Source organism: Sapajus apella, unplaced genomic scaffold (genome assembly GCF_009761245.1).
Source record: "Sapajus apella isolate SASKATOON/1434 unplaced genomic scaffold, GSC_monkey_1.0 scaffold60, whole genome shotgun sequence".
Classification (NCBI taxonomy): Eukaryota; Metazoa; Chordata; class Mammalia; order Primates; family Cebidae; genus Sapajus; species Sapajus apella.
The window spans coordinates 1,849,203-1,876,244 of NW_022437000.1; the positions used below are offsets into that span (position 1 = coordinate 1,849,203).

Consider the following 27,042-nt stretch of genomic DNA (forward strand, 5'->3'; position numbering starts at 1 on the left):
GGTCGTCTGTCATTTGTCAAATCCTTAAACCTGCACTGCTATTACTGTTTCCCAAATAGTACAATTTTAAATACTCTAGGGACAGTGTCATCTACATATTTTTAACCTATGTAAAGATTAGTGCTACAGAAGGAAGAGATATCCAGTGAAAGAAATTTTCTTTCTTCTTTTTTCCCTTTAAAAATTTTTATGTTTATTTTGTTTCCACTTGGTACTAATTTCACATGACACGTTATTTTCCTTTCCATCCCAGGAATTGTTTCCATCTCATGTCCTTTCTTTTGTCCTTTTGTATCTTCAAAACACCTCAAGTAAACGACATCTGCTGTGATATTATCATGCTCTAACTCTATCATGTGACTCTGATTCTGCACTCCATAAGTCCACAAATATTAACAAATGTTTCTCTGGGCCAGACCCTGTGCCAGGCCGTGGGCTCAGCCCTAGGTGGCATGAACAACCGTACTCTGGACTTCACATAGCTATTAGTCGAATCATCTTGTTTCCTCCCAGATAGTTCAAGACTTTGTGCCTTATATTTAACTTTTAAAATAGTGTCATGCAACAATTTCTCCCAATCTCCAGAGTTATGGCTTTTTAAAAAGGACTTCAATATGAATAAGATAAAATGATGTTTAGTTTTACTGAAATGAACATGAAAATATGATTAAATGGATTAAGGTTTTCGATGTTTTTAGGTTCTTAGTTTAAATGACATGGAAATGCTCACCTTGACAATGCCCCGGATGTGCATTTTTGCTATCATCTCTGCCGTGTAGAGAAACATCAATAACGTATCCAAAGTGAAGGTCACATACTGAAGTGGAGGATAGTGCTCGAAGGTCACTGGCGTGTTCATGCAAACAGAAATGACGCTGATGATAGCACAGATGCGCAGCAAAGAGTGAACCCACTGCAACGATGATCCAGAGTTATTACAAGGCACCATACCTGATATCTCAAACTTGTATTATGAAACATACTAAGTGGAAAACATAATACTGAGGTTAAAATAGTTCACTAATATGGAGGTGAAGAAGAAAACTAACATCTAAGTGCACATAATATTCTAAAAGTATTTTCAGATGTTTTTACATCATTTAATTCTCAAAGAATCTATTTTCCACATAAACACACTAAGACAGAAAGGTGGAATCATTTCTGTGGTTATGCGTTATAAAAGAGCCAAAGTCTAGATGGAACCTGATCAGCCTCCCCCAAACATCTGATAACTTCCTGGGCATCAGACTACAATATAGGAAGATTCTAGTTCATTTAAAATATGTGTTTGTAATTTAGCCACATATGAACTTGATGTGCTATTACTTATTCATTTTTTTACTATAAGTACCTAGAATTAGAGGCCATACCTTATTTACTGTAACTTCCCTAATATCTAGCACAAAGGGACTACCGTAGTAGATCAGAAATGATTTTTAAATGAATTGATATATAACACACCCCAGAGTTAGAATTTCCTTTCTATTTGCATCTTATATATAATTTCTTTATATAAAAATACAAACAAATTTTTTTAAAAATCTGGTCTCTTTCTATATTTAAAAAATAATAAATAGACTTTTTTCTTTATTTTGGAGAATATATTTTATACAAATTTAGACCAGACATCTTTCAGAATTCCACAAAATGACTTTTTGTGCAATCCTAGAGGCAAGTCTGCTGTATGAAGGTTTTCTTTAACCCCAAAATAAGAAGAAAGAATTAAAGATAAGTATGTGTGTGTTCACATGAACTGATATACAAGATACACAATCACTCATACTCAATATTTTATTATGAAAACTAATATCTCATCTCTAGATTGCTTATAAAGAAAACAAATGAAAACTAATATCTAAGGAAAAAAATACTTAACTGCATCTCCATGCTAAATCTACACAATTACTATTACCAGTTAATCAATTACACAATTCTTAAACATAATCCAAATACTTTTTAATTGACTAACTTAGACATATATGAAATCATGATAATTCTTTAATATTATACTATCTGAAAAAAATGTTTAGTTTTATAGTAGATGGATTCTGCAGCCATGTATACTAGCAAGCCCTCAAGATGAAAAGTAGAAAAGACTGTCAGAACTTTCAGGAGACTCAGACACTTGCAGCTGATGAGTGGGTTATAATATTTATCTGGCAGTTATAATCTTTACATGAAGATATAATGCTGCTAATTCCATAACATATAAGAAACTGATGATTCAATTGACTTTGAGTGTTGATATATTTTTCATGCAATTTGGAAGCACTTCAATAAACATCAGTGTGTGAATTTGGCCCCATCTGGACTTTCAATATAAAGAATCTAATTACACAAAAGAGCTTCCAAATATAGGGTCTTCAACAACAAACCTGTTTTGAGTTTGAAGACAGAATTTTAATTAGGTATTAATAATTTTAGCAAGTGCCTCCAAGGCTACATCTTTGATACTACCTTTTTCATAAGTTCTTAGAAAGCTCTTTAATAAGGTGGACACTAGGAAAAAGATCAGGGAGCTTCATTCTCTATTTTATTAAATTCTCTAAGTGTGAATGAAGGCCTACTATGTGTCAGAAGCTGGGCGTGGAGAACAAAACATGGAAGTAACACACTTCTGGCTCCTATTTTTCAGTCCAAGAAGTAAAACATCCACAAATGTACTCTCTCTCTCTCTCTCTCTTATATATATATATATATATATATATATATATATATATAAACATGTATATATAAAAAACGTGTGTATGTACACACACATGTAAATACATGTAGTGTGGAGGGCAGATCAGAGAAAGACAGACTGGGAAGAACAGCAAAGAATCCATGCAGATTCTGCATGTAACATGGTTGGGGAAAGACAAGCTCTACAAGAGGCAAGAACATGTTATATTATATAACACTATAAAACATGTTATAGATAGGACATAATATACATATATTTATGGATATACTGTCTCATGTATATAGCATATATACATATTGCATATACATATACATGTTATATGCATGTATATATGCATATATGCATGTAATACATATAATACAAATGTATATGTACATGTAACATGTATATATGTTGTACACACATAACATTTATATATGTAATGTGCATATGTTAATACATATACATATGTGTGAATATAATGGGTATATATGTGATATACATATAATGTGTTATATGCTTATAGGTATGCATATATAACGTGTATATATACATAAGGCAATATATCCATAAATATATGTATATTATATAAATATACACATAATCTACAATGTATATAATATAAATATACGCATAATATATGACATATGTACAATATAAAGTGATTTAAAGGTAACATATTTATATACAAATATAAAACAATGTAAGTGGAAAGAGAAGAGAGGTTCACTCTGTCTGTGGCAGAAATAAGCCTTTCAGAAGAGGACGCTGGGATGACATCTCAGCCAGTCCTAATGGATGAGGAGAATTTGACTCATCAGAGAAGCTGGGAAAGGGTCACTGGGGCCAGGGAGCAGTGCAAGCAAAGGAAAGCATTGTGAATAAGCCAGAGATCCGGGAGGAGTGGGAGGCTGCTGATGGGGCTGGAGTGGACAGTGTGCCCACGCAGGAAACTAGCAGCTGCTGGACAGGCTAGGTCCGGAAAGAAAAGAACCAGGAATGTCATACTAACATATTTTAATTTGCAATGAAGGTAATAGGATGGTTCCATGATTATAAAGCAGAAGGGTCATGTGAATAAAAATAGAAATATGGAAAGAAGGTCGGGTGCGGTGGCTCTGCCTGTAATCCCAACACTTTGGGAGGGCGAGGCAGGTGGACCACAAGGTCAGGTGTTCAAGACCAAGCTGGCCAACATAGTGAAATCCTGTTTCTACTAAAAATACAAAAATTAGCTGGGTGTGGTGGCACACACCTCTAGTCCCAGGAGGCTGAGGCAGGAGAATCGCTTGAACTCCTGAGGCAGAGGTTGCAGTGAGTAACCCTGAAGTGAGCAACCTTGCCATTGCACTCCAGCCTGGGTAACAGAGTGAGATTCCGTTGAAAGAAAGAAGGAAAGAGAGAAAGGAAGAAAGAAAGGAAAGAAGGAAGGAAGGGAATAAAGAAGGAAGGAAGGGAAGGAAAAAGGAAATATAGAAAGAAATGTAAGCAGGCTGGGGAAGTAATCTGGAAGACAGATTAGAGAAGACAGACTGGGAAGGACAGCAAAGAGTCCAAGCAGATCTGGTGTGCATCATGGTTAAGGGAAAGACAAGCACTGCAACAGGCAACAGGTCATTTCCTTTTGTTTCTTCAGCATCAACCACGAGATAAGGAAGAAATTGATCCTGCTTGGTTTTGCAGAGCTGACATTCCAAGCATGCCTGTCCGGCTTAGCTCTGGTTGCTACGCTCTCTGGCATACAGTGGTACCTGGCCGAGCAGTTCTCCTTCTCAAATCCTCATCAACTTAATTAGACAGTGTCGGTGACAAAGTTCTTCAGAGATACCATCCATTATCTCATTGACCTTTTGCTCAAAACTTGCAAATCAGAAGGAGACCTTTAATTCCAAACATGTGCCTGTTGTCTCATGGATTCAGGCGTGTTGATAACAAGTAAAGGAAGTTCATTAAGAATGGGTTGCCCATTTTGGACTCCGGCTTTGGATGAGCCTGGGAAGTGGCATCATCACTATACCACATGACTCTGAGGACAGGGTGCACGCTGTGGGAAGGGGAAGTGAGGGGATTGGACCACTCAGAGCATCTTCCTATGTGAGTAACTCATAGCGGCATCTCCCTATTTCACTGGATTTTTCTCTACCTCCAGACTCTGAAACTCATCCATATTCTACAGCAGCTCAGACATTTTGAAGCCAAAGGTACAGGATATTTGAATTTGTCAATCAAATTTCTCTTACATTCACATGTGCTTCTCCATACTCGAAGAAGAAACTTACTGGTTTGTTAATCCAGAGGATGTCAGCATTGTCTGACAGAGATTCATCAGGACCGAAGTCAGTGACTGGCTGGGTTTCCACCCTGGAGCTCTGCTTCCTTTTGAGCATGCTGAGGTTAGCTTTGGTGAGCAAGCACAAAACCACAGTCTGGGAAAAGGAAAAATTGTATATGTCATCGAAACCATCTTTGCCCACATCAAAAAATTGAGTTCCCCACATATATCTGTGTATTTGTAAGGCATACATGTGTTCTACTTCATAGTGTATAATAAACACATGAAAATAGAAACTTTAAAAGGATGAGATAAAATTAACACCAATAGAAGCTTGATTTTTTCCTCCCAATGCAATCGATTATTTTATGTACTTCATAAGCAGTTTAGAGACTAGCGATCTGGAATAGCTAGAGTAAAATAATTTTGCTTCTTAGGACAGACATATTATCAGGAAAATCTTTTTAGATATATGCTCATATACCTAAAGCTGACTCCACACAGAGGTGCTCTGTGCTAGAACGCTGCTGACTAATCCAGATGAAATGCTCAGATCTTCCCCATGATTTTCCCCAGTGTTAAATTAATATGACATTCACAGATATCTCTTACTTGCAACAATAGTCCCAACTTGATATCTCAATTTTGTCCTCCCCAGAGAGGAGGGTGGCAGAAAGAATAGGGGAAGAACTGCCTGTAAATGGAGACTTTTTTCTCTTATGAATGCAGTGATTATCTAAATTCTTCCAGCTACTCTGAAGTAAATTATTCATCAAATTACATTGAGGTGGGAGATGAGATGCCTGCTTACTGCTTACATTTCCGCAATCCTGAAACATCTACATTTTGTGACAGATGTCACCTCCCCATGGCCATTGATACTGCCTTACACAAGTCAGCAGTCACTTGAGGGGGCCTATTATATGTCAGCCCTCAGGACACAAACAGAAAATAAGTTCAATACAATGTGAGAAGAGTTGTTATAAAAGGCAGGTGGTGCCTGATGACCCCTGAGTCCACTGTGAGACTGCGCATTTGATTAGCACCTGGATTGAATCTTAAAAGGTGGTAAGAAACTAATGGCTATGGATATATACTATGTTTGGAACAATTAGCAATGATATTTTATTTGATCTTTACAACAGCCTTAACAAAAAAAAAAATTAATCTCATCTTACACATGCATGCGTAAAGTCAGCCTCAAGGCAGTTAACTTGACCAAGGCCATCCAAGCAAACTTGAAATTTAAAATAAGCTCTGTTTGACTACAAAGCATAAGGGGTTTAGGCTTGACTATGCTGAAGCTGAGGACCATTAAGAGAATTTTTCAAAGCAGGTAACAGAGAAAAAGAGCACTTCAGGCAGTGCACAGCTGTGCCGAGTCAGGAAAATGTACCACTGCAGTTTTAACACCAGGCTGGTTCACTGGCTCTCCTACCTGGTGCTCCATGGATCTAGAGAAAGAAATTTAATCAAGGACAATGGGTGCCATTTAGTCCTCACCAGAGTCCAAGAAAAACAAGAACATGTTTGCAGTGTGTGTGTGTGTGTGTGTGCGCGCGAGCACGCACGTGTGTGGGTGTGTGTGTGTGCATGTGTGGGTGTGTATGTGTGCAGTTGCAGTTTTTACTACGAAAGAGAATAAAACACAGAAACTCAGAACTCGGCAGCTCAGAATCTGATTGCCTGTATTGAGCGCCTTCCTCCATCACTATGTGCTCCTTTATCTACCTGGGCAGGTACCTCTGCCTAACCCTCCTGATACAGTTTGGCTGTGTCCCCACCCAAATCCAATCTTAAATCATAATCCCTACAATCCCCAGGTGTGGAGGGAAGGATTGGATTACAGGGGTGGTTTCCCCCATGCTTTTCTTGTGATAGTGAGTGAGTTCTCACAAAATCTGATGGTTTTATAAGTGTTTGACAGTTCCTCCTTCACACACTCTTCCTCTGTCCTCTCTACTGCCGCTTTGTGAAGAAGGTGTCTGCTTCCCCTTCCACCATGATTGTAAGTTTCCTGAGGCCTCCCCAGCGAAGCAAAATGGAGTCAATTGAACCTCTTTCCTTTATAAATGACCCAGTCTCACACATTTCTTTATAGAAGTGTGGAAACAGACTAATATACCTCCTATTCCCAGAAGAAAACAAGCTAACTGCATTTAAGACATGCTAAGTATTTTCAGGCTGTTATTGCCCTGAATATTGAGTTTGAATATTGGCTTTGCAGTAGGCTGAACTAATTAATTTATTTTATATAATTGGAATTTGAGACTCTTTGATATCCCATGGAAATATATGCAGAATATTTAAAGTACTTTTTTCTCTGATTTACTGGTAGTAGGGAAGGAAATCTGGTGGCCTCAGTTTGAAATGCCTCTTCAATGACAGTCTCCTATCCATCCAAAGACTAGGTATCTTTGGACTTTTAGAAATCCTTCAAGATGACACAATACAAAGGAGCAATTTAGTTTCACCATGTAGTTCAAAGATTATGTAAGGATTTTTATAGATCTGTTCACAATACCTCTTTTGCTGAGCAGTGGAGAAAGGGACATATGAATTCCATGCACTTTTATTATCAATATGTCATCTAAAACAAAATAGATTTTTGATTATGGATTTGTTTATCTAGAAAACTACATGTCCAGAATTATTGTTTTTTAAAAATTCCCACTTTGGTCATATCTGACCAAAACAGTGCGATTATAACTGGAAGACATTATGTGAATGTCACTCACATTCACCTTCACTTTACCTGCTCCCAGGAACAGTGCCCAATAAATGATCTAAGCTCCAAAGACACCTGGCTAATCTACACATACGTTAAAAACTCAACAAGTAGCTCCTGGATCACTAGAAATTTTACTGATTTAATATTATTAAATATTATACAAAGCATTTAAGTAGTAAGATAAATGTAAGTTACAAACACATGAGGAATTCAAAATTAATTTGAGGTGGTTGATTGTAATAATTTTCCTTTACAAACAGAAATACTGTTTTATGCCTTCATTCATGTTGAATCAATATAACTGCATACAACAGATCTATTATTCCTCTGATAAAAGCCAGTAGGGATATTTAAGTATCCTAGGTAAGCTAATTATTTTGACAGGAAATTGCTTCTGTGTATCTTAGCCTTATCACTATTATGTTTTTATAAGCCAATATTTCTCTTTTCTGTTTACCGAAGTGTCCTTCATAAGACAGTACACAAAGTATGAAAAACATGGCTTTCAACAGGTTTTCCACATTTGTTAAAAGTAGTTGGCATTTAAATAGTTGAGTGTCGGGAGAGAGGCTACACAGTTACAATGTGTCCATTGATAAATCTTTTACTCAGAAACAGCTTATGGCAACTCAGGAAATGTTCATTGCTCTTTTAAATGGTTAAGATCCAGTTTTTGTATTCTGTGATAGCAATTTTATTTCTAGTGGCATAACTTTCCCTAGTTCATTCCCACACCCTCTTCACCATATAAAAATTAAAATATCCCATTTTCTTTCACTGCAATACGCTTGCAACACGATGGTTCATTTCTTTCCCTTGTGGCTCTCTTGGGTTCAGTATTAAAGTTTTTTGAATCTTCTCCTATCTTCCACATTATGGTTCACAGCATGACCGTCTTGCCTGTCCTCTCTGCTTAACCCCTTAAGTGATCACCTGTTCTTACAGTTTCCATAACCATCTCTAATTTAGGGAGCTATCGGTGCTGCTTCTGCCGCAGATGTAGGAAGATGGTGCCAACACCATCATGAATGAAGATTCAGCCTGAGAGAGTGACGTGAGCCAGGCATCCTCTGCTTTTCTGCTTCTTCTCATGTCCCAGACCCTACTGGTCTGAACTCTTGAGGTTCCCCATGCGCAGTGGGAAAGCCCAGCAGCTTCTCCTCACACCCACTCTCAGCAGTGGATTCTTTTCTTGCTCGTTCATTCCATGTATGCACAATGGCCTTTTTCACCTATCCCCATTTCCAGACTCCTTTCTAGGTAGGACAGGGACCCTCAGGTCTGGGATGCCTTTCAAAATGTTCCCCCTTTTGTATGAAAAAATCAACTTCCAAACACACTGTAGGTCTCTTTTGCAGCCCAGAAAACCTCGAGGTATCTTCTTGTTTCTCATTCACTCACTCATTCATTTATTCATTCATTCATTCATTCATAGAGTAAATATTATGCAGCCACTGTGGCATCAGGCACTGCGGTATGTGCTGGGTATACAGCACTGAACACAAAGGCAATCCTGAAGCTTACCAACTACCTACTTTACAGGTATTGATCGACTTACGACCTATGCAACTTACGACCATTCGACTTTACGACCACAATCACTAGCCACGACTGCTCCATGCCTGGCAGCGCAAACGTTGCCCAGCTGGGCATACGACAGTGCGGACCAGCTTCCAGCAGCACTACCATCTCCACGTGCACCATTTCAACTGTACATATAGCCTACTCAACTTACGACCAAATTGTGTTACAACCAGTCTGCCGGTCCCGATCGTGGTCATAAGTCGAGCACTAGCTGTATTTAACCTTGTGTTTCTAGGACCTTGAGTCCCACCACTTTTACCTGCACTTCCTTTCACACTCATACCACATGCTGCACTCATTATTGGCTAAACATATCATATTCACCATCCTGCAACCTTTACTCAACTAATTCAAATCCTTTATCCAAGCCATGTCCTCTTTTTTGTTCAATGTTAATCTCACATCAATCTTTCCTAATTCCCTAACTTAACTCATGAAGACTTTTCATCTACGTGTGTGATTTGTTATAAAGGGAAGACAATATTTGGGAATAAAGATGTGAGGAGAGAAATATACAACTTGTATAAAATCAAAGCATCTATTTTATTCTAAAAAGTCACAAAGAAGACAGAAGTCACTGACTCATTTTGCATCATTAGGTGTTATTAAGGTTGTCAATACATCAATACCAACAACTACACTTCTGATAACTTATGTACATAAGCTGTGAGGTCTTTGGAAGTGCAAGTGAAATTGTTTATCTACCGCCCTATTCAAGACACAGGCACACACATACGTACTTAATGGTGGGCTTGTATCTCATTGCTTCGTATCCCCAGCATAGTTTGAGAAGAAAATTAAGAAAAGAAAATGTTCAATAAGATCTCTGGGACTCTTCACCTCAAACTCTTGAGTTTCATGTTTTTGGGAAATCAACCATCATCGCTAGCAGAAATTTCTCATTTCATTACCTTTGCATAATTGTACTGATATTTTAACTATCCTGCCCATTATGTTAAGTAATGTGGATTTAGCATTGAGCAAAGCATACTTGGTCTTTTCCCTTCATGTTCCTGACATGGAAGACAGCGTGGTGTATTTAAAGGCAGAGGAGCTGATTATAATTAAAGACAGCCTCTCGTGTGGTGCACTTTCTCTTCAACCTCCATCAGGTGGTTTTCTTATTCCTTCAGTACCTTACTGCTAGCTCCATACTACCTCCCTAGGCAAGGAATATTGAACAGTGGATTCCCAACATGTTTCTGTGCTGTCAGGCATAATAAGATCCACACAAAAGTCCAGGAGAGCTGACTGGTGTTTTCTTAGACCTCAAATACTTAAACTCTAAATTAAGATAGAAGAAAGTAATTCTATTTTTATTAACTTTTCATTAACAAAAGCAATACAGGTTTGTTGTAGAAAAATTAGAAAAACTATAAAAACGAAATAAGAAAGAAAAATGAAAGCCACCAGGAATTCAACTTCTAGAGGCTCAATCATTTTTGCAAAGAATTTGTTGAGCACATACATTGTGTCTGCCACTGAATGAGGGACTGCAGATGAAGTAGCAATCAGTTATGGTCTCTATTCGAATTTTCTTTAGCTAGGGTGCTTACTCTCCAAGAGGATATGAATTATATCTCTTTTAGGAATTTCTTTTCCATATGTATTTTTCCATGCATACATTTATTTTAAAATGGTTGCTTACACATGGTTTTGTAACCAGGTTTTTAAAATCTAGCAATATTCTGTGAACACCTTCCTCTGTCAGTAAGTATGCATGTATAGAAAATCCTAACTACATATAAATACCACCTTCAGACATCTTCTTGCCCCATAGCTCATTTACATGTATACGTGTGCAAGGCCTCACAAGGTGAACAGATATAAGGACAGCTTTCCAGATTAGGTTCCCAATGTTGAATGTGTATCTGAGTAAGGCATTACCCCATATTTTGAAGACAAATGTATTTGATGTTACCAATTTTTAAATGTTGGCATTACATTATTAATTCTTATTTCAAATATTTTAATTTATTCCTCTTTAGTTCCAATAGCCAAAGAACTCAAAACAACAAACCGCTAAAATCTACATTTGAACAAGAGACTCCTGCCTTTTCCCTATATACACATTTACATCCTCAGTTTGGCTTCAGCACACCATAACGAAAACTTGAAGACAAAAGTGGATTCTTATTCCTGATGTCGGAACAGCAAGATGTCCTTATTTCTGTAAAGTTAGACTGTCCATTTTGTTTGCCAAGTTTCCTCTCAGGCAGAAGACATGTCCATTCAGAACAAATGAATATAAATTTCATGCCATAGTTTCAATTAGGAAAAAAAAATCCCCAATTTTTATCTTATTGTCTGTTATCCAACATCCATCCACCTGCCTCATGCTTCACCGTCCCCGCTCACTCCACCAGCCCCAATTCCAGGGCACATTTGAGCCTTATAACTTCTGATACCTGCACCTCCCTCTGCCCAGTTGAGTGTCCTCTCTGTGCATCCTGAGTTTCTGAACTTCCCCTCTTTCTCTGAGCCCAGATCATCTGTGTCCTGCCCTCTCAAACTCTTCCTTTCCCTCCATGAGGTCACCTCTCATGGCTTCTACAGCCTCTTACATGCACAGAGCACTTTTCAGACCAGAATCCAGTAACTCTGCTGTCTCCCATTTAGGGGCTGCTCAATGATTGACAGGATTTCAATCATCACAATCATTTAAGGGGAAGTGTTAAAAACAGAATTTGATGTAAAACTGAATGTTATCTCCCACTCAGAATGCTTTGTCCAAAGGAAAATAATCTTCAGTAGCTCACACATACACGCACACACACATACACCCTGTGAAAATGTACTTCAGGATACATGGGAGCTTCCATGGGAAAATAGTGAGCTTGTTGGTTGATTTCAGCCCAAATTACGTTTACTGTCGTACAAAAACAGAGTTCTTCTAACAAAAATATTGGTTGAGGGCTTATTAGGTGCTAGGCTCTGTTTAAGAATATCATACATTTTCAGGTCAGGTTTGTTGGCTCATACCTGTAATTTTAGGGTTTAGAAAAGCTGAGGTGGGTGGATCGCTTGAGTCCAGGAGTTCAAGACCAGCCTGGGCAACATGGAGAAAACCCATCTCTACTACAAAAAATTAGCTGGGAGTAGTGGCATGTACCTGTAGTCCCCGCTACTCAGGAGTCTGAGGTGGGAAGATCACTTGAGCCTGGGAGGTTGAGGCTGCAGTGAGCCAAGATCATACTACTGCACTCCAACCTGGGTGACCAGAGTGAGACCCTGTCTCAAAAAAAAAAAGAAAAAAAAAAGATTTATCTCATGCAATTTTCGTAAGAACCATTTTACAGATGAGGAAACTTAGGCATGGAGACAAGACAAGACAATGTGCCTTACAGAACTATTGAATCAAAAATTTAGTCTATTACAGAATGGACAGAAAAAAAGAAAATGATTTTTTCAATATATTTAAATCATATAGCTTGGTGATTACAAACTCTTGGCATCAATTATTGTTTGTGCAAATAGTACAGGCATTTTTCATCTCCTGAAATGGAGTCTATTTTTATTATCTGACTCACTTTATGGTTTTTCTCACCACATACTTTTAAAAATCTCATTTTTATTTTTTTGGCAGAAAATCATCAAACCTCTCATTAAATGTATCTAAATCGCCCTTTCAGGTTTCTGAAGGTATTATCCATTTGTCATTTCTTTTTCCTTGAGGGTGAATCCTAGAAATATTCTATCGTACCTTCATTATTTTTTCTCTAAATTTGGTAAATAATGAGAAAAACATATTTACCAACTCTCATTTGAGAATCTCACCTCCTGTAGTGAAGAGACAGATTCCTCCACTTCCTAAAGTAACAGATTTCTTCACTTCCTAGAGTTAGTTTTAGTCTCAAAATTTCTTGACTGAATATGCTAAGAATGTGAAAACTAAAAAAAAAAAAAAAAAAGATTCCACCCATGATACATGCCTAAAAGAATGTATGTAATTTTTTTCTCCAGATATTGTGTGAAAGCAATTAAAAGGTATTTATTGAGAAAGTCTTTCTTTCATACCCCAAATCCAAAGCCCAGAACACAGATGTTATGATTTCGTTTTGTAGTGTTCTCTGTTCTTTCAGCAAGGAAAATGCAGAATAAATAGAAATTATCTATGAAAAGTGTATCAAGAGGTGACTGTTTATTCAATGAAAAGAACATCTACTCTATAAGTTTCCAATCATCATGTGTTGGAATATCCTGAAAGGTAGTGAGCTCCTTTATGAATACTCTCAGAGGGAATGACTACACATTTCTGAGTTTGCAGAAAAAATTTCTGCTCTGTCTGGGACTTGACTTTGCAGTAGATGATGACCAAAGTGACTTCCAATGATAAAAGTGATTAGTACTCTTGACACTGCTCTAATTTTTATACATTGATCATTTCTTAGGATAGAATGAAGGCCCATAAACTACTGTGCAAATTATAGAATAGAAGCAAGCTTAGACATTATGTGTTCATTTTTTTAACTTGAAAGATGAGAACAAATATTGTTGAAAGCTTACTCTGTGCCAGGCACTGTTCTAAACATATAGCACCTCTCTGAAGTAGTTTTTAGTATTATCTTCACTATACAGATTAAAAATTGGAGGCAAACATGCGCAGACCCACATGAAATGGAAGCAGGTTTAGAATCCAAGTAGTCTGTTTGTTGGGAGAACAGAGGTAGAGGGAAGGAGGGAGAGAGAGAAATGAAGAATTTGACTTGTACTTTTTAACCTTAAGAATGTCTGTACATTTCACAAACATGAACTTTTGTACATGCTCACAAAGATGATGTGTTTTATTCATAATTTCTTTAAAACAGGTAAAATGTTAAATAAAAATTCAGTTTAAACAAGTTACAGCTAACATTTGCTGAGGGTTTATTGTGTGTGAGGCTAATTCTTATCTATTTCTCACCATGCCCCAATGAGATAAGTATCTCTCTGTTATTCTGATTTTACAGGTGAAGCTGAGTTTGGAGAAGATAAGTGCCTTGCCTGAGGTCACATGGTTAGGCTGTGTTAAATCTCAAGGGAGCCGGGTCTTTCTGATTTCACCCCAGGAATACTTTGCTGTCCATGTCTTCTTTTAGTCTGACCTTTCCAAGGCTTTGTAAGTAGAACAGTCTTCTTTCCCAGAGAACAGAGACAGGAGTCTCCAAGTTCCTGCCTCTTCCATGTCTAAGTAGTAAAGCCAAATTAGAGATGCCTGCTACTAGACTTGCAATGCCAGTCCTTCCGGGCCAGCACAAGCAAGCCTCTCCTCTGGGTATCCTTAGCTCCTGAACTTCAATGGGCTGGATGCATCTTTTCCTGTAATCTGGCCTCTGCTCAGCTCTATATTTTCTCTCTTAAACTTAATCTGGAGTCCTGCATCTCCTCCAGCAACACAGCAGAGAACGTTAGCAGGAGAACTAAGATGTCATCAAAAATCTCACCCCCTGGGCATCACAGCAGCAATGTGTGTCTCCACAACAGAATGGCGGCCCCCGCTCCCCCCAACCCCATGCAGGTAGAGGATTCCCATGGCTGATTTTCAGTCTAATTTTGTACAAAAGTCAAGGTCCTAATTTGGCTGCCTGGTTTTCTCTCTTCTTTCTCTTTTTCTTTCTTCCTCTCTCTTTCTCTCTCCTACAAATGCCATCTGCCACTTTTCTTTTGTAGTACTCACTCATCTATGTCTTGGCTCTCATTAAATCATGATGTAGCTCTGCAAAAACCAGAATCTTACTTGCATGGTCCAGTCCCAGCAGACTTCAAGGGCTACCCAAGGTGATGACCACAGAGGGGAAGCCAAGTGTTTCAAAGAAACATCTCCAAAAACAGGCTCTTTCTTCCGTTTTCCTTTTGTCAATGTACTGATTAGAAATAGAAAATGGTTCCCCAGTTTTTATGAGTCTATTTCCTAAATCCCAAAGTAAAGCAGCATGTTATTTTTCCCTGGCTCTTTCTAGAAATGCTTCAAAATTGTCATTGCTTCTCCAAGGATTCTGTTTTGTTTCGTTTTTAAATAATGAAAATTGAATTTTCTTTGACCTTTAAAAGCTATTGTGTTTGCTAAAGGGATTCTGTACACACCGCAATGCCCCAATACCCTTTTGTCACTGCACCTACATGCCCAAACTAAAACTGTCAAGCAGTATGAGAGGAAACTAGGTTGTATTTTTGTCACCTCCGTCAAAGTGTTTTTTATTTTGTTTCATTGTAGTAGGAGCATTTAACATGAGAACTGTTTTAACAGATTTTTAAATGCACAATAAAATGTTGTCAACTACAAGCACAATGTCATCACACAGATCTCTAGAACTCACTCGTCTTGCATAACTGAAACTTTCTACCCAATAATTAACTACTCCCCTTTTCCCCTCCTCCCAGCCCCTGGCCACCTCCATCCTACTCTGTGCTAAGTGTCTCTCCTACTCTATATTAATTATCCGGTGTTGGATGTTTTGTTTTGATGACCTGCTACTGTCATTTATATATTATGGAAAACCAGAAAGGGGTTATTTATTTTGGTTGTAGTTGATTAATCTTATGAATCTCTAAAGGTTGGATAAAGAAAGTGGATGGTTTAAAACAGTGGTTTTCAAAGCTTGCTACTATATTTAAATATTACATAAAATCAAAGGGAGATTCTGTTTCTGCAGTTGTTTCATTTTGCAATATAAATCCACAACATTTGCCCAAAAGGGGATGGTTTAAAATAGTAATTCCTAAAGACTGCTTAACATATGAGTTATCAAGGAAGATTTAGAAATATTCCCAACACTGTAAACTGAATGGTTCTGTCTTCCTCAAGTTGTATGTTGAAGCTCTTGCCTCTAATATATTTGGAGGTGAGGCCTTTGGGAGGTCATAAGGTCATGAGGGTGGAGCCTTATGAATGGGATTAGTGAATGTGTAAGAGCAGAGGAGGTAGTTAAATTGTCTGCGGACCAGGAAGACAGCCCTCACCAGGAATCAGCCAGCACCTTGACCTGGGACTTCTTAGTCTCCAGACTATAAGAAACCAATGTCTAGAGTTTAAGTCACTTGATCTGTGCTATTTGTTATAGCAGCTCAAGCTAACTAAGACACTCAAGCTGAGGCCTCCTTCACTTCGGACATACCAAATCAGAATCTTTAAGGGTAGAAAATAGGACATTGTATTTTTTTAAAAACATGCTTAAGGTGATTCCTGCACACCTCTCTCATCACTGTTCCCAAACTAAGGAGGCATCACTAGCCTAGATGCCCAGAAGAGAACTTAACACTTAGAGAGTTCACATTGCATAGTCAGGGCTTTTTGTGTGGAAAAGAATAAGAGAGTCTAATTATAAGCAACATGGGCAAAATGTTAGTCTGAGACAAAAATTTATATTTATAATTGTATGTATATACAGTACATTCTCCTTTTTCCTCAGAGATCTGAGAAAAAATACAATGTCCTATTTTCCACCCTTAAAGATTCTGATTTGGTATGTCTGAAGTGAAGGAGGCCCCAGCTTGAGTGTCTTAGTTAGCTTGGGCTGCTATAACAAATAGAACAGATCAGGTGACTTAAACTCTAGACATTGGTTTCTTATAGTCTGGAGACTAAGAAGTCCCAGGTCTGGCTGATTCCTGGTGAGGGCTGTCTTCCTGGTCCACAGACAATTTAACTACCTCCTCTGTTCTTATACATTTACTTAAAAAATAACTAACTGGAATATGCATTGTATACAGGAATTAAATTTTTGTTTTATAAAAGGATAATTAAGATATTTGTTTTTGTTTTTGAGACAGAGGCTCACTCTTGTCACTCAGGCTGGAGTGCTGTGGCGCGATCTCAGCTCGCTGCAACCTCCATTTCCCAGTTTCAAGTGACTCTCCTGCCTCAGCCTCCCGAGTAGCTGGGATTACAGGCAACCAACACCATGCCCAGCTGATTTTTGTACTTTTAGTAGAGACCTGGTTTCGCCATATTGGCCAGGCTGGTCTCGAACTCCTGACCTCAGGTGATCTACCCACCTCAGCCTCCCAAACTACTGGGATTATAGGTGTGAGCCACCATAGCCAGCCAGATATTTGATTTTTTGTTGGGGTTTCTCTTACGATTTTCTAGTCTAGACTACACCTTTAAATTGCTATTCAATGTCTTCAAAGAAAGGAACCAAAATGATTTTTGCCTGTAGAACTAATCTCAGATGAATTTCAAAACAATAATAAAAAGAGAACAGTTAGAAAAGAGAAGAAAGCAAAGGATGTACTCTTACACTATTAACTGAAAGATAAAGCAGTAACAATTTCTTTTATCTAGACATAACAGAATACCAGCAAAAATATCCACATTTACCCAAGCCTGAAGATCTGAAATTATTTTTAGCCTAGGACTCCCTTTCATTCTCTTCCTTTAGTCACCAAGATGTGTTAGCATTCGTTTTAGTGGATAAATCTTTACCATTCACCTCTTCATTCCCATTACTGCAATCTGATTCCGGTTCTTCAATCTTGGAATTTTATACCCAATTTATCCAATGACTTTCTTCACTAACCTCCTTGTCATCATTCCAATTTCTTGGCATTCCAATTTACCCTAAAGATATCTATAGATCAATATTCCTCCAGACTGGAATGCTGTAGCTCTCAGTTTTTGCTATGAGATTTAGAGCTTCTCTACATCATAGTGAATTCATTCATGTTTTCATTTTTAAAACTTTATCCTCTTTCTTTCTTTCTTTTTTTGAATTTCATAAGATGAAATGCTGACTCCCAATACCATTTTAGGTCACAAACCCTTTAAAAAGATACTGAATCTATGGGCATGTTTTCCCCTCTCTTTCCCTTAAAATAAGCATTATATATATATATATATATATTTTTTTTTTTTTTTTTTTTAGATGGAGTCTTGCCCTGTCACCAAGACTAGAGTGCAATGGTACAATCTTGGCTCACTGTAACCTCTGCCTCCCAGGTTCAAATGACTCCTGCCTCAGCATCCCCTCCCGAGTAGCTGAGATTACAGGTGCCTGCCACTATGCCCAGCAATTTTTTTTTTTTTTGGTATTTTTAGTAGAGACAGGGTTTCACCATGTTAGCCAAGCTGGCCTTGAACTCCTGACCTCGTGACTTGACTGCCTTGGCCTCCCAACGTGCTGGGATTACAGGCATGAGTCACTGCACCTGGCCAGCATCATACTTTTAACTGTGCATACTAGAATGCTCTGATCATTGATATATGTAGGAAGCTTGTAGTTATAATGGTATTAAAGATAGCAACTTTTATGACTTTAAGGTCTTTTTTCTCATTTAATCAAACAATTTTTTGAACTGTTTTCTGATATTTACACACTTCTACCTCATCCTTTTTTAAATTGATATCATTTACCTAGTATGTATTTCTTTACCTATTAATTTTTTTTGACTCATTTACAACATATGAGAATTGTCTTCTTATATTTTTCAGGACTACAGATTTTCAGGACATTATTTTACTGTTTGCTGATAATTTTAGAGAGAGAATATAATATTAATCTAAATTTTCTATTTATGGATAAGTAATTTCTTAAGCATTTGATCACACTGCTCATGGAATATTTTTCTTTTTATTGGTTTTCAAATCCAAAGTGTTTATCAGGCTATATCTAGATGTTGGCCAAGTTTTATTAATTGTTTTGGTATAGCATGGCCTATTTTCCTCTGAATATTTGGATTGCTTTTAAACTAAAAGAAAGAAAGGATCTTATCTCCCTTTAAAATGTGGCTGTGTTCCTTGTGCTGTGATCCTCTGTCAGGAAAAACATGTATTGGTGTGTCTCTGCTGGCTGTCTTCCATCTATATCATCATCTCTCCAAACAATGTCCTCTTTTCATCTGTCTTCTTTGATTAATTGGAAATAATTCTCACTCTTGATCTCTTCATAAACTATTCTCTTGGCTTCACTGTTCTGGTCTATCCTACTTCTAATTCTCCTCCACTCCTGCTGCGGAGGCTCATATCTGCCCCCACCCTTGACCTGTGGGGTCAGTCCCTGAATTCAGAGTATATTTTGGTATGGCTGCATTTGCCTTGGGACCTCATGGAGAAATTGCTTTAGGAGGCAAGCAATTCTGTCTTACCAAATGCCTACTTCCAACTTTTGCCTTTACTCCTTTATACGAAGGGTCTTTTCTAGGGTCTGTCTTCCTTATTTTTTGTACACGTCTCTTAGAAAGGAAATTGTGAACTGAACTTTAGTTTTTCCCATCAGTTCTGTTCCATCTATACTGAATCCATCAGAAAAGTATTGGATTCTGCAGCCGAGGAAGGAAAGACCCTCTTATTCCTTTACCTGTGGGAGTACAGATTTCTCACTACATAAGCTCCTTTGGTCATCTACTGGAAATCTGGGTGGGTAGGCAAAAAGCCAAATTAGACTCCTGAACACAACAGCCAATTTTCTAAAGGAATTTGCGTCGATCTTTTTTTTTTTTTTTTCCAGCTTTGAACCTTTATAGTATTCCTATTTTGGTTTTACTCTAAAAGGTATATTTTATCTGGTTTTCAGATGATTTTCGTAAAGATCAAGTTTGTATATAGCGCAAAGGTCAAACATCCAAATTATTATGTTACCTTCTTTTATTTCTGTAAAAGAGGAAATGTGATCCACAAACACTTTTTGTAAAAAGGCAGATTTCTCTCAAAAGCAGATCAAGCAACGTATTTAAAATTATAATCTGAATTCTTGAGGAAATCAATTTGAAGACATACATGGATCCGTATAATAATTCAGACACTTCTTTTTTCAAAGACATAATTATTGGAAATTTGTCGTAAATAAATTATAATTTGAATTCTTCAGGAAACCAGGATATTGATAGACAGACAGACACATAGATAGATAGATAGATATGGACATATTTGGATATTTATCCTGAAGAACATAAAATAGAAATAAATCTCTACATTATAACCATCTATTAGGACACTGTTTATAATGATGAAAAGCTGGAAACAGCAAATGTCCAATGATAGAGATAATGGTTATATACATGAGGCTGTATTTACTGGGTATGGTGTTATATAGCCATTTACAACTTTTAAGTAAGAAAATTATATAGAAATATTTTTTAATGTTTATAATAAACAGTCAATGGAAAAACAGTAGAAAAGTTCTGCAATGCCATGACTACAACTACCTAAAGTCAAGCCCTTAAAAGAATACAGAAAGGACTCAGATATTGTGATCATTTGTCTTTGGTTGTTAAAACTAAGGTGTTTATTCTTTTTACTCTATCATTTTATCAACTTTGGTTAAAATTCATAAAATCTCTTTAAAATATTTAAGGATTTGCATAGAATTTGAAGGTATAAAAGCTTGTGCTGGTCAGGTAAGAATTGTATAACACGAGTGAAGCTCTAAAATGTTAATACCATTTTGGGCAGGGGTATTCTTTTTTTTTAATTTTTAAACAGGGCCTCACTCTGTGCCCAGCTGCCCAGTCTGGAGTACAATAGTGCCATCCTAGCTTGCTGCAGCCTTGACTTCTCTGGGCTCAAGCGATTCTCCCACCTCAGCCCCATAAGTAACTGGGACAACAGCTGTACAACATCACACCTGGTGAATTTTTTTTTTTTTTTTTTGGTAGAGACAAGGTTTCAACATGTCGCCCAGGCTGGTGGAACTCTTGGGTCCAAGCAATAGGCCTGCGTTGGTGTTGGCTTCCCAAAGTGCTAGGATTACAGGCATGAGCCATTGTGCCTGGCCTTGGGGACCATTCTTAATATGTTTAAACTCAATATCATAGTTGCCGAGCCAAAACTAGAAAATAAGACATCTCACTGTATAGCCACCTGCTAACATATTTGTCTTTCCTGAAGGATTCTTAGGTTCTGGGTTTATCTCTTTTCTTCACTCACCACCCAGCTTAGCTTATCACCACCCAGTGCTTAGCTTATCTTAGGACAGAGCGGTGTAGAAGTGAATTTTCATTCACAAACTTGAAATCCACATGTGACTCTGACACTGGGATAAATTTATACCGCTATGGGATTCTGAAATTATCCGAACATCACTGATGATGATAAAACAAATGTAAATTTGTGCATATACATAGCATGCAGGAAAGATAAAATTATCAACTGGAACTCATTTCAAAGAAATGCCATACCCACGAAGAAGAAAATGCTACTCAACTCTTCAGTTCACTAAACATCAAGTAAACGACACTATTTTGAGTAGACCTTTTTTAAAGGTACATTTTTTTCCACCTTTGAATATCTTGCAAGTCCGATCCAAAGTTATAAGTGCATTGCCACTGTTTTATGAGACATGATTTCTTCTGGAGCTTATAGATTTTAGCACAGTCCCCATCAGTGACAGCACATTTATTCTGCAAACAGATCATGTCTTCTAAGAACACAAAAGAGGATCTAATTGAACCTTTTCACTTTTTAAGTTTTTCTCCAAAGTCAGATTTTGTCTTCACTCTGTCTGGTTTTAGCAACGGCTAGGTCAAAGTATACTACAGAAGAATAAAAAATTCACCCTAGAAAGGCACACAGAATGAAAGCCAGCCGTTTAGGGAGTAAATGTTTGTTGTTGCAGAGGTTTGGGAAGCCATGATTTTTATTTAGAACTGTGGAAACCTAATCTTTGAATGTAAAAAGACACTCCTGCAACTCATCTGCCTCAGGGGTAACTACCATAGTGAAATCACTCCTCTCCCAGGCCATATCAAATCAGTTGTAGTTATGAACATACAAATCATTTTTTTTTTTTCAAAATCGCCACCTGTTAAATTTTGATCCCCTATTAGAGGTGTTGCCCACCAACTACTAACAGGAAGGTCACTGGTCCTCAACCCACATTTCACCACCAGGGCAGTCGGGCCTAGCTGATGACCAGAAGAACACCAGATTAAGAGTAAAACCTTCTGAGGCCTGAAAGTGAGCGTGTATTTTCATGCATCCTTAATAATACAGCTTCTGAAAAATTGTACCTGAAACTGAAAGATTTATCCTATGATATTTCAAGCACTAAGGGTCTGAATTCAGAGTTCTCATACCATCCTGAAAGAGGAACATTCAGTCAGCAAGATAACTCCTGATCTGGGATCTGGGCCCCCGAGGGATCCCAGCCAAGCCATCCTTGCTGGTCTCTTAAAGATTCAGTAACAAGATGGTGTTGCTGAGGACACTGCTTTGCGCTCGGTGTGGCCACCCTAATGACGGCTCCTTAACTAGGCCAATGAATACCATCAGGGACATTTAGCAAGGGGCAATCCACAGGAGCATGGGGGTGGGGCAAGGCCGGGGAGACCTGCCGGAGCCAAGCTGCCCCCAACTCTGCGCGTTGGGCCAGAGGTTTACCCAGGCGGCGGCTGGGTGCGGAGGGGGCAGGTGCAGTGCTGTCGTGTTGCCCAGTGGCCTCGTCCTCAGCCACCTGCCCCCCAACACCTGCTAGATGCCCAGGTTTGGCAGGCCTGAGGTCTCCCCAGCCCTGGGCTTCCCGAGCCAGCCTACGCACAAACCACAGCAGGCGCCCCCGACACCCACACGCAGGGACAGGGAGGGCGCATCGCGGCTCCCGCGCCCCAGCCAGGCCGGCGAGGACCCCAGCGGCCCGCTCTCGGGTGGGGATGCCCCTCCCCAGTCCTCCCCATCGCAGGATCCCCACCTGCAGACCCTCTCGCACCCCCAGCGCCCCTGTGCCGTCCTGGTCGGGCCCTGCCGAGGAACCAGCCGGCGCGCATCCCGGGCCTCGGGCTCAGAGCACCGAGCCGGCCGCGCCGCAGCCTCCTGGGTGCCGGCCGAGGTGACCAACCTGTAACCCCAGCGCTCAGAGCGGTCATGGTGCCCGCGGGCGGCGGCGGCGGCGACAGTGGGCGACGGGCGGGATCCGTGCCAGGCGAGGCGCCCACGGCGGGCGGGGAATGCGGGCCCCTCACCTACCGCGGCTCCGCTCCGGCAGCGCGCTCGGCCCAGCTGGGGCCGCGGCTCGCGCTCGCGGTGTCACTGAGCGCCGCCGCCGGGCGGGCTGGGGGAGGGGTCGGAGCCGGAGTTTTCCGGCAGTTTTAAAAAATGATTATTTTATTTAAAATTTTTAAGTTAGCTTTGCTGCAGGGGCTGCAGCGATGCCGAAGGGCGGGCACCGCGGAGGAGGCTGCGCCGCAGTTGGTGGCGAGCGCCAGGGTCGGGACTGCCCGCAGGCGGTCTCACAGCAACAGCTGGGCTCTCATCTGCCAGCTCCTCTCGGGGTCTTGTGTACTCAACAGCACTGCAGCGGCGGTGTGCACAGGGGTCCGCGGCCACACGCGGGGTACACGCGAGTCCACCGCCAGGAGGCTGGGAGCCCAGCGTGCGAGCCTGAGGTCTGACTGTGCACACTACCGAGAACTAGTTACACCCCTGAGTCTGAAAGGGTGAAACCGTTCACCTCCAGTTTCACCCCGGAGTTGTTAAGTAATGAATGCATCCGTCACGCTTATCGTAGTTTTCTAAACAGGCTGACATTTGCCTTTAAAATTCAAATATGTTGTCGTGAGGATGAGACAAAGTCCATTCAGAAATTGACAGTCCCCCCTGCCACACACACCATGTAAGTGTACCTGGACAGCAGACCACATCTGAGGTTTCCCAGGGCTTCCAGCAAAGCCGGTTTAGGGGAATCTGGCCTCCTAAGCACCATGCCCAGGGCGACATCCTCCCACTCATTCCCACTCCCTGAAAGGTTTACTTTGGGTCTGGAACCTTGCCATGTAGTCAGATATGAAAATCCCCAAGGAACTCTTGACCAGTGATTTAGACATCATGCACACCGGCATATAAATAAAGGGAAAGAAAAAACTGAATGAAGCTCCCTCTACCAGACAAACTCTAAACAAAGAACAATTGTTTATCACAAAATGTCATGTGGCAAGGCATAGAAGCAAAATTATAGAAGCCTACATTTTAAAAATGCATTTTCCGGTTACATATATTTAAGCTACCTTTTTAAAAAGTTCATTCACAATTTATTCACATTCATAATCCGTATTAGCACTTTTTATTGTTAAAAGGGAAATTTAAAAAATATTGGTATTTCATGAAATACAAAATCATGAGGGATTTTTTAAAAATTTCTAAAGACTTCAGAGAAACTATATCAAAAGCTAGGTTTTAAACAAATGATAAAATAACTCCTCATAAGAAAACATTGACAGTAATTCAAACATTGGTAAATATACAACCAGTTTGTTTAAAAAACGTATTTACCTTAGCCGGGCATTGTGGCACACACCTGTGATCCCAGCTACTCAGGAGGCTGAGGCAGGAGAATCACTTGAATCAGGAGGTGGAGGTTGCAGTGAGTGGAGATCACACCACTGCACTCCAGCCTGGGCAACAGAGACTCTGTCTCATTAAAAAAAAAAAAAAAAAAAGTATTTACCAATTTGTTTCTTTCATCTTTAGTTGCAGCTCTCAATTGTTTGATCTAAATACTAGTTTATTTCACAAACTGAAATATATATATATATAGCTATATATATGATAGCTGAATGATAGTGTATTATTCTTTGAAATTTATTTGAATTATCTGTGAGAAAATAATATTAATGAAATATTTAAACACCAAGATATAATTATTTGAAGTGGTAAAGGCAGCAATTATTACTAATCTCAGCACCACTCCTCACCAGAGAAAGGGCATTTCAGACCCTTCTCTGACCTTGGTTGAACTACCTCTGTTTAAGTCTCTGTAATTCATGCTTATGACCCAAACAATCCCATGAATGATGGAGACAGTCTTGGAGAATTCATGGGCTACAAGGATGCTACGGAATCCAGCACACTCCTCCTATAATGTATGGGGATTCACTGCACATGGGAGTAGATGATCATTTTAAGAAACAGTTACATCCAAAATATCACAGTACCTTTTCTACCTGCTCAGTATCTCTTTTGTTTTCTTTTTTTTTTTTCCTCTTTGTTATTTTTATAGACAGAGCCTCCCTCTGTTGCCTATTCTGGAATGCAATGATGTGATCATAACTCACTGCAAGCTCAAAGTAAAAGTAGAAAGGATGAACAAGCATCTTTTCCAGGTTGAATAGGCCCTGTAACTACACTTAGTGCTGGATTCCAGTGAAAGTCAATTGTTGTCCTGTGGGTTCAAGCTGATTCCATATAATTCAGGTGTGTTTTGTTTGACTCATTGTATACTTTTGGCAAATTAAGATCAATTACCAACACTTGAAAACCACAAGAATTTTAGTTTATTATAAAAAATAGGGAGATCTGGCCAGGTCAGGCCTGCATTCCCACATGGCAGGGGGACCACTAGGGGCATCCCTTGCCTCCCATAGGTGGACATATAATTTCCATTTGCCACCATGTCCCCAGCCTGCTTCAATTTCTGACCCTGGAAGGTGTTTGCATATGGGAACCTATACAATTAAATCTGTATTTGACAGTATGAGATTGTGGGAAGGATACTGTCAAGTAGAGAGAAAGCAGTCAATACAGGGTTTTTACACTAAAGACGATGAAGCCAAGTCAATGCACACCCAAGATAGTAGTAGCCTTTGGCTTAAAGGAAATTGTGTTCATGGTTCTGCAAGTGCTTTGGAATGGAAGTGATATGGTTTGTCTGTGTCCCCACCCAAATCTCATCTTGAATTGTAGCTCCTGTAATTCCCATGTGTTGTAGGAGGAACATGGTGGGAGATAATTGTATCATGGGGGCGGTTCCCCCACACTGTTCTCATGGTAGTGAATAAGTCTCATGAGATCTGATGGTTTTATAAGGGGAAACCCCTTTTGCTTGGTCTTCATTTTCTCTCTTGTCTGCTGCCATGGAAGACATGACTTTTACCTTCCACCATGATTGTGAGGCCTCCCCAGCCATGTGGAACTGTGAGCCCATTAAATCTCTTTTTCTTTAAAAATCATCCAGTCTCTGGTATGTCTTCACCAGCAGCATGAAAACAGACTAATAATATAGGAAGTAGCTATGAAATGCAAGACAATAAGAATTTGGTGAAAACAGGATATTTGCTCCTCACTAACTCATTTGTTCCTACTGCTTATTTCCACCTCTAATCAGTATTTCACTGGACACCATGGTGAGTTACTGAGAAAACAACAGGCGTGCTAAAAGAGAAATTTGAAAATCCGTAGAGGGACTGTCTTGTGCTCTATGGAAATACAGACCCCCAATCAACTGGAGAAGGATTCTGCTTAAATGCAATTCTGGTTCCTTTGATTTATGAGTAGATTATGCTTTAGTAACTACACAAGACTCTAGTTTTTTTTGAGACTCTTGTTAAGATTTGTTTTAATCTGTATATACTTGTTTATGTTGTGTGATTTCAAGACCCACACGTCACCAAATATTGCTATGATGAATTTTCTGTTAGAAAATTAAGGTTTAAAAGACACACCATAAATGTAAATAGGCTAACTAACATGCATCTTTTGCTTGTTGACTCATTAACATGGATTTCCATGTACAGGCATTGCTGGGAGATAGTGCTGTTTGGTTTCAGACCACTGCAATAAAATAAATATCACGATGATCACAATGAAGCACATCATACACAATTTTTGGTATTCCAGTGCAAAGTTACATTTACACTGTACTGTATACAAATATATGTGTGTGTGTGTGTGTGTGTGTATCTTAACTTAAAAATACTTTATTGCCAAAAAATGCAAATGATTATCTGAGTCTTCTGTGAGTCATAACTTTTTTTTGTTTTGTTTTGAATATCACTCTTGTGGCCCAGGCCAAAGTGCAATAGCAGGATCTTGGCTCACTGCAGCCTCCACCTCCCAGATTTAAGTGATTCTCCTGCCTCAGCCTCCTGAGTAGCTAGGATTACTGC

At 39.2% G+C, this 27,042-nt stretch overlaps 1 protein-coding gene across 8 annotated transcripts in view; it reads right to left on the reverse strand.

The window, feature by feature from the left end:
• Positions 1-23,193, reverse strand: part of NALCN (sodium leak channel, non-selective) — a 368,748-nt gene extending 345,555 nt beyond the window's left edge. For 4 of the 8 annotated variants that reach the window (XM_032246168.1, XM_032246165.1, XM_032246164.1 and 1 more), the window contains exons 1-4: positions 23,001-23,170; positions 7,462-7,527; positions 4,945-5,091; positions 731-913 (exon numbers count right to left, since the gene is read on the reverse strand). In XM_032246168.1, the coding sequence (XP_032102059.1) occupies positions 731-913; positions 4,945-5,091; positions 7,462-7,503 (372 nt within the window). In that variant the 5' untranslated portion in view covers positions 7,504-7,527; positions 23,001-23,170. Of the gene's footprint in view, positions 1-730; positions 914-4,944; positions 5,092-7,461; positions 7,528-23,000 lie in introns of all 8 variants that reach the window. The other 4 variants (XM_032246172.1, XM_032246169.1, XM_032246166.1 and 1 more) reach the window with 3 other exon arrangements.
• Positions 23,194-27,042: the final 3,849 nt, after the last annotated feature.